Consider the following 8,825-nt stretch of genomic DNA (forward strand, 5'->3'; position numbering starts at 1 on the left):
AAGTCCTTTCGACGCTTACGTAAATTTATTTTCTTTTATTTTCACACTGAGCGCTTGTGCGTGTTCTCTCTCTCTCTCTCTCTCTCACACACACACACACACACACACACACACACCGTTTCAATATGCTATCATATATACAATGACATACAAAACTTGGACATCCTATTTACTTTCTGATTGGCCTTATCTTCTTCCATTAAAAAAAAAAAAAGACACGCCTCTCACGTCAATTTATGGTTTATTGAATAGCAGCTTTCCACAAGAAGGCTACCCAACTTGCTTTTCATGCTCGAATCATTCGTTCTATGTAAAACTGCTAGATTAGGTTCGTCTAAAGAGTTTTTAAAAGTGAATTTTTAATGATTATAACACTTTTTTTTAATCTATAAAATTTAATATTGAAGTTCCCTAAATGTTACCCTATGCAAGTAAGAATGTAACAATATTTGAAATTGAAATATATTTTTCTTGAACCACATGATAGGTGCATATATATATAAAATTATAAACCCCCCCCCCCCCCCCCCCCCCCCCCCCCCCCCCCCAAAAAAAAAAAAATCTCGTCTATAAAGGCCACGGGTGAGAGTCATGGGATCACGACGAAGAATCAATCCATCGTTGAATCCATCGTTGATCCCATCTCTGTCATGCAAAAAAATCAACCTCTTCGTCAATCATGTCGCGACTCGAACCCCTTACCTCTCACACAGGACTCGTGCTCCGTATCCAACTTGTCTATCACGAAACATTAAAAACATTACGACTCTTAAGCTATAAATCTTTGCCCCCCCTATTGCGTTGATCCGACGGTTCAAAGCCTCTCGCCCCGCCGAAAAGACGTCTATCGTAGATCCACGACTCCCACCCCGTGTTCCCCCCCCCCCCCCCCCCCCCCACACACACACACACGAAAAAAAAACCACCAACAACAACAAAAAACAAATAATAAAAGGAAAAATTACCAAAATATCCCTCTAATTTGAGGAAATTCCCAAAATACCCCTCAAATTTCAAAAATTCTCAAATTACCCCTAGTTGTGAGAGTAAATTTCTCGAAAAATAAATTTTCTTGTAGGTCTTCACAAGAAGAGTGGTTGTCTATCGTACAAGATGCTAAAACTACAATTTGAGTTGGTTAAGTAGGCTTTGGAGTTGAATTGCTTCATTATTTTTTAACATACTTGCCTTTTTTGCGATGGTAACGGGTGACAAATTACATGCTGAGCACTCAAAAACGGATCTCAATTGTCAAATACGAATGAAGATTAAAAAATCTTGAACAATCCAACTAAAATAGATACAAGGGTATTTTGAGAATTTTTGAAATTTGAAGGGTATTTTGGGAATTTCCTCAAATTAGAGGGGTATTTTGGTAATTTTCCCAAAAAAAAAAATCACCCCTTCCCCTTCCCTTTTCACGATTGAGTTTATGATTTTATGTAGTAGTGAATATAGAGAGCTTGCTTTTTCTTTGTGAATGACCGACCTTGCTTTGTTCTTTCGTTTGAACGAGGTTAGATAAGTCGAAAGCAAGAAATCCCAAGCAACATGGCAGCATTAAAGAGAGCCGCAAGTAGCAAGCACCCGGTTCATCAGCATCGAAGCGCTCCCTCAAGAGAATAGCATGTCTTTATTCATGACCCACTTCACACCGCCCGTTCTTCCTCTCTGCTAACTTGCGCTCCTCTCCCAACGCGTAGCAAAACGGTACTGTGTAGTAATATACATGCAGAAAGTCTATGCGCTAACGCCCACTTCCATATCTCTACAGCTGCAGGGCTAGTTCACTCATTCTCAATTAGCACTTGCACACATATACTTGCTTCTCTCTCTCTCTCTCTCTCTCTCTCTCTCTCTCTTTTTCGCTCTCGGAATGTATGCTTCCAAAGGGCCGCTTGCCAAGAGGAGAAGCCTTGTAAGATCCTATAGTTTGGGTTCCTCATTCGCAAGATGCTTTGGAGGGACAGCCGCTCATGGACCCATCAGCCCAACCAGCTATGGCGTGCTCATGGTGGATAAGGTAGGCTACAACAAGCTCAGCTCTGCCGAGGAAGGTAATGAAGACGACGACGACGACAATGATAATGGGGGCGATGACAATGGCACCAATGACGGAGGTAAGAAGGGGAACGTCCTCTCTGCAGATAAGATGGCCACAAAAAGAAAAGGAGGAGCTTCTTCTCCTAACGACTCTTCTGCTTCTAATTCTCTAGAGCACCCTAGCTTTGGTGCAAAAGTGAGGCTTGCTTGTGAGCAAATGTTAGAGAGTGCCAAGAAGAGCAGCCCCCACCTTAGCGAGCTCTTTGTGGGCACCGCCCTCTTGCTGAAGGTCACCTCTACTGCGCGCCCTCCTTGTAACCAACACTCCTTGTCTCCCTCCCCTGGCTTTGTCCATATCTCGTCTGTTCACCACTCATAGTGTGCCCACCTTTGTTCACGTGTAATTTGCTCTATGCTGCCCATGTTGTCCATGTAAACAAACAGGAAATGATAATCTTCAACACATCGTTTGTACATTAATTGCAACATTTTCAGGGCAGTTAGCCCAATGATCATTTTTTAAAATCTCAAAGGTCAGCTATGCAACGTCAGCGAAGAGGCGCGATGAGGCATCGTGACTTTTCTCTCTCCCACTTTTCTCTGCACGCGACGTTCAATTGCTTCGCTTTATTCAAACTGCTAATGCACACTTTGTGAGGGAGTCTTTCCTAAATATGGTAAGTTAAGTTTCAACTAATTATCTTGCTGATAAACAAGCTTTGTGCAATCAAGAAGAATTTGCTTTGATAGTGTGATCTTCATGGCAAAGTCTCAGAAACGTTGGATGGAGCTATTTCCTTGCATTGTTACCAAAGCTAATATGGGAGAAATAGCCCAATTACCCAAGTTGGTGCCTTTCACCTGGTATGCAACGATCTATGCATATCTTAACCTTGACAGCATGAGTTGTGTATGGCAAAAAAACTACAAAAATGTGTATATGCAAAGGCAATTATGTGGACGCAAATCGTCAGGAAAAACATAACTCATATTGCTTTGCATCTTAACATGCAGATGTTTGCTGATATCCAAGTGCCTTCCCCAATTGTACCAACTCACCAAGTCTACTTCCTTAGCTCCTATAAGATGGTAAGTGAGGGTACGTGGGCTGCGGTCGACGTTTCTGTCGACAACCTGCCAGGAGATTTACCATCAATAGCACACAAATGTCGGAAAAGGCCAGCGGGTTGCCTGATCCAGTTGCTACCTAATGGATTGTCAAAGGTGAGTCACTCTCAAAGGAAAATTCTGATGTATGTTAGAAATGTAACAATGCAACAGTACAAACCAAGTACTATTCCAAGCAAAAAATGTAACAATATTTTCTCAGATAACTTGGATAGAACACTTTGAATTTGATAATAGCATTCATCAGCATCCTTATAGGCCATTGGTGATGAGTGGTACAACTTTCGGTGCTCAAAGATGGTTAGCAACCTTGAAAAGGCAGTGTGCATGGCATGCTATTCTTATAGCCAACACCTTGTCAAGCAGAGGTGAGAAGCACTAAAAGGTTCAATAGGAGGTGCAACAATTCAGCCATCTGCATGGTATGTGTACATAATGTGTGTGATGTGTGGAGCCCAGCTTACAATGTGTTTATATGAGTGCAGGGCTTGGAAGTGAGGAAGTAGGCAAAGTAGCACTCCTGAAGTTGGGGCAGAGCATGACAAAGCAACTCTGCTGCAATGTGAGCTCCTCATTGGGGTGGGTTACTCTGATGGGAGATTTCAAAGGCAAAACTGAGGAAAGAGTAATGATGAGAGAAAATGCTCCTCTTATGAACCCCTATAACACTTTCAGAATGATCCTTAGTGCCACATCATCCTTCTGGCTGCCTGCTCTACCGTATGTCATGTTTGAGTTCCTATCCAACCCTGATAGACGCAAAGATGCAAGTAAAACGGTTTTTCAAGAGTGCATATTGTGGTGGTCTATAATGGTAGTCTTAGAATGCATGTTCAAATAACATATTTACTGAAGAACCCTCTTTAACATATCTAGCAACCTGCGGCATCTTCAAAAGGGTCATACAACCTTAGGACATGCTTACATACTGCATTTCTGCTTTTCATAACCTCTTACTGAATATAACTTTCTTCTTTTTTTGTATACCATAAGCTTAGGGCTTGTGTGTGTTTTGGTAACTTTCATGTGTTGTGCAGTGGGATATTCTGTCACTTAATGGATCTGTGGAAGAGCTTGTTAGGGCAGTTAAGAATCATTTAGGCATGGCAACCTAGCTCACATGAATCTCAGAAAGTGTTTTTCAATTGCAACACCCGAATATTTTTGCTTGGAGTACAAGTAAATTTCTCCAAATCGCAATAAAAAGATGGTATTGTATCTGAAGGAGCATCATGGGTTATTGCACTGACTGAAAATATGAAGCGCAAGGGTCTACAACCTAACATTCAGACTTAGAATGCTGTAATTTGAGATTGTGCACAAAATGCAAGAGGCAATTTGTGTCCTACAGCAGATGCAAGATATGGACATAAAACCGAATAATGTAACATGGAATGGTGTGATTGCTGGATTTGCTCAGCATGGCGATGTGCAAGAGGCCCTTCAGGCATTTTAGCAAATGCAACAGGTTGGCATGGAGCCAGATCAACTTACATACATCAACATTCTATGTTTTTTCTTGGAGTGCAATTATATCTGCGCATGCAAAGCTGGGAATAGTGAGGAGGCAATCAGACATTATTACTTGGTGCGGAAGTCGGGCTTGCACATGGACGGACAAGTCTTTGTTGTTGCACTTGAAGCCTGTGCAAGTTTGCAATTTCTCAGTAAAGGAAAATGCATTCACAAGCATATTACTAAGAGTGGGCTTGAAGCAGATTTGTTGTGATGTGCAGTCTTGTGGAGATGTATGTTCAATGTCAAAAGCTTACAGATGCCTTTAATGTGTTCAAAAGAGTGCCGGTTTGGAATGTTGTGTTATAGAATATGATGATTGGAACATATGCTCAGCAGGGGAGTTGGCTTGAAGCAGATTTGTTCCTCTTGCACATTGCCAACCTGAGCAAATGCACCAGGTTGGCATTGAGCTAGATCAACTTACATACATCAGCATTCTAAAAGCTTGTTATAGTGTAGCACCTACGAATTACGCGAACTTGGTACTTGCCTAGAATGGAAAAAAAGACCTACAAAACTCTTCAATGGCACAACACGCCTGGCTCTACGGAGACCGGGTGACTTCGCATACATAAGCCCTTTGCAGGCGATGGCACCAGTTTCTTGTGGACTGTAGTGTTAATGTTTCCTGATAGATGTCTAGGGACAGCTTGGCCTGCTCTAGATTGTTTCTATTGCAGATGCTCCTCTCTCTGCTAGGGCATTGTACATCTCAAATCCCAATGCAAGAATTTAAGTCACCAGTTAATGTGTGATAAGGTTGAAGCCCTAGAGGCCCCCCGTGTTCAATTTGAGTTTTGTGCTGATGCAATTGAGCTAGAAAATGTATCGGATGTGTGGAACATGGGCCAGCAAAGGCCTCTCAACGCGTCTTTTTTGGACAAGAGGTTTCTAGGTGGGAAAAGGGTGCAATACTAAACCCATTAGATGATGATGTTTGCAATTTGGCTGGTGACTGTTGTGATGAGAGTTGGATAGAGAATCGGAGTGCGACTATGGAAGAGACTCAAGAGGCTATAGGTGTCACGAGTGTCGTTAAAGAAAATGTATGGCCAGAGGAAGATGCTTTGTGCCGACCATCGAGGTCTTTTGGAATGGCGATATGAGTAGCCAAAAAGAGCAAACACTCGTGTATGCGCAAAGGTGTACGATGGTCGATGAGGACCATATGGAAAGCCTGATGTTGCTGAAGATACTTGTTTTTCTGAGCTTGAAGGTGCTCATTTTGATGGGTGACTGGAATATGCTGCAACGTCAGTTACGACCAGATGCGATATGTTTTGGATTATCAAAGATGGTTTTAGGAACCTTGCATGGGTCTGTCATTAATACTGAAGGTTGCTTGGGGTACAATTTGGCAGTTACAATGCGTGGTGCTTGCGAATTGCACTAGATTTTGGGTCCAACAAAACTTCCTTTTGCAATAGACTTGCAAGTACAACAGGTGTCGAGGTGCACCGAGCTAGACAACAACTGTTGGTTCTTGTTAGGGATGCACGTATGCGGTTTGAAAGTATCGAACCTGAAACTTTTTGTCGGTCAGCAAGCAATTGACTTTCTTTTGCAAATGTATTGTTTTGCCGGCTTTGGGCGATAGAACCTAGAGCCTTGGGTATGCTTGTTTTGTTGTATTGGAAGCCGATGCTTTCTCGAAGCGAAACTAAAGTGAAGTTGAAGTCACGTGGATGGAAGAACCGAGTTTTGGACCTACTTGATTATGAACTCTGATGGGCCATGAGCGCCTTTTTGAGCCCTGAATAGAGGGTTTGTGACATGTATAAAGATTGAGTGCTATCGGGATTACGAGTGGTGGCCAGGGTTGGCTCTTCTTTCGGCTCATGAGCCCACCAAATAGGCATGCAATAGGGCTGAGAGAGGCCTAATGATGGTGGATGTATACGAGGTTTGTCCGATGTACAATCGCGACGATCTGGTGTGTGACAGTGAAAGTCTTAGAGTTGAGACGGTGACTCCTCGAGCTGGGTTATGTGGGAAAGACAATGGGCATAAAGGCCTAATATGGGACCCTAGGACACGGGCCAGCAAAGGCCTTTCGACACATGCATTTTGGACAGGACGTTTCTAGGTGAGAAAACGAGTACAATGCTAATCTAGTTAGCTGATGATGTTTGTGTTTTGGCTGATGACGGTTGTGTTGAAAGCTGGGTAGAGAATCGGAGTGCGGCTATGGAGGAGAGGCTACATGCATTTACTCTCTTCACTTTGCTCCCTCACATTTGCCACCTATAAATTGGTTAAAGATAGTAGCCCTTGTTGGCAAGGCATATGCATTCTCGACTAAGCCAAATCCCTCATGGAACTACCACCTTCATTGGGTTGTTCTTTTGCGCCCAATGATGAGCTTGACATAAGGACTAGAACTTCTTGTTAGATCCTTCACTAATAGCCCCCTTGCCTCCACCAATTTTCACACAAGTACTGCATTTTCTCCACCAGATCATGGCCTTATACTGACAAGAATAATCCGATGAAAACACGCCAGAGCTTGGAGATAAGCGCCCCCATGTTCAGCTGGAGATTTGTACAAATTCCATTGAGTTAGAGAATGTATTGGATATCTAGGACATGGGCGAGCAAAGGCATTTCGACACATGCATTTTGGACAGGACGTTTCTAGGTGAGAAAACAAGTACAATGATAATCCAGTTAGTTGATGATGTTTGCGTTTTGGCTGATGACGGTTGTGATGAAAGCCGGGTAGGGAATCGGAGTGCGGCTATGGAGGAGAGGCTACAGGCATTTACTCTTTTCACTTTGCTCCCTCACATTTGCCACGTGCAAATTGGTTAAAGATAGCAGCCCTTGTTGGCAAGGCATATGCATTCCGGACTGAGCCAAATTACTCATGGAACTACCACCTTCATTGGGTTGTTCTTTTCCACCCAATGATGAGCTTGATATAAGGACCAGAACTTCCTGTTAGATCCTTCACTAATAGCTCCCTTGCCTCCACCAATTTTCACACAAGTACTGCATTTTCTCCACCAGATCATGGCCTTATACTGCCAAGAATAATCCGATGAAAACACACCAGAGCTTGGAGATAAGCACCCCCATATTCAGCTGGAGATTTGTACAAATTCCATTGAGTTAGAGAATGTATTGGATATCTAGGACATGGGCGAGCAAAGGCCTTTCGACACATGCATTTTGGACAGGAAGTTTCTAGGTGAGAAAACAAGGACAATGATGATCCAGTTAGCTGATGATGTTTGCGTTTTGGCTGATGACAGTTGTGATGAAAGCTGGGTAGGGAATCGGAGTGCGGCTATGGAGGAGAGGCTACATGTGTCATGGGTGGTGTTAAAGAAAAGGTATGGCCAGAGGAAGATGTTTGGTGCTGAGTTTAGAACGAGGATAGGGAGTAGTGAAAAAGAGCAGACACTTGTGTTTGCGCAAAGGTGCATGAAGGTCGATGAGGACCCTATGGAAAGCCTAATGGGGATGAGGATGCTTGATTTTTTGACCCAAAAAGTGCTCGTTTTGATGGGTGACTGGAATAGGCGGCAAGATCAGTTACGATCACATGAAATATGCTTTGGATTAGCAAAGATGATTTTAGGAACCTCGCATTGGTCGGTCATTAAAATACAAAGGATAACGGAAGGTTGCTTGGGATATGGCCTGGCGGTTATGATGCATGGTGCTTGCAGATTACGTGAAAATTTGGGTCCACCAGCACTGTCGTTTGTGGTAATTTTGCAGGAATAACGGGTGTCGAGGTGTGCCGAGATAGTCAGTAGTGTTTAGTGAACAACTATGCGGGAAAAAACCATGGGCATCATTGCTTGGTATGGGACCCGGGTAAGAGGCTTAGTTTTGGATTGCGGCTATAGTAAGAGCGAAGTGCAAAGTAATCAGGATGTATGAGAAGTTGGAAGCAAGGAGGCATCCATGCGATTTTGGTCGAGGATAGCGCTCAACTTTTCAACCCTAAATCTTGCCTTCCACACCAACTCTGCATCCGATGCCTTGCCGATCTTGTTCCTCTTAAGATCATCAGATTTCAGCCATACTTCCACTGCTGTTTTCCATTTTTTTAGCTCACCAGGGGCTTTGACATTGATTCCCCACCCTCCCTACACCATGTAGACTGTTCCGGACTCGACTGGGAG

General features: G+C 43.2%; 1 protein-coding gene across 1 annotated transcript; it reads left to right on the forward strand.

Annotated features, from left to right (window-relative positions):
- The first annotated feature begins 1,561 nt into the window (after positions 1-1,561).
- LOC147461571 (uncharacterized) lies at positions 1,562-7,226 on the forward strand. The gene is made up of 4 exons (XM_086509082.1): positions 1,562-2,403; positions 2,877-2,907; positions 3,058-3,267; positions 3,657-7,226. Exons 1-4 carry the CDS (start codon positions 1,877-1,879, stop codon positions 3,675-3,677), a joined length of 789 nt encoding a protein of 262 aa, XP_086365208.1. The 5' UTR covers positions 1,562-1,876; the 3' UTR covers positions 3,678-7,226.
- The last annotated feature ends 1,599 nt before the right edge of the window (positions 7,227-8,825 follow it).

The sequence above is a fragment of the Adiantum capillus-veneris genome, chromosome 3, assembly GCF_014529385.1.
Source record: "Adiantum capillus-veneris isolate H3 chromosome 3, ASM1452938v2, whole genome shotgun sequence".
NCBI classification, from domain to species: Eukaryota; Viridiplantae; Streptophyta; class Polypodiopsida; order Polypodiales; family Pteridaceae; genus Adiantum; species Adiantum capillus-veneris.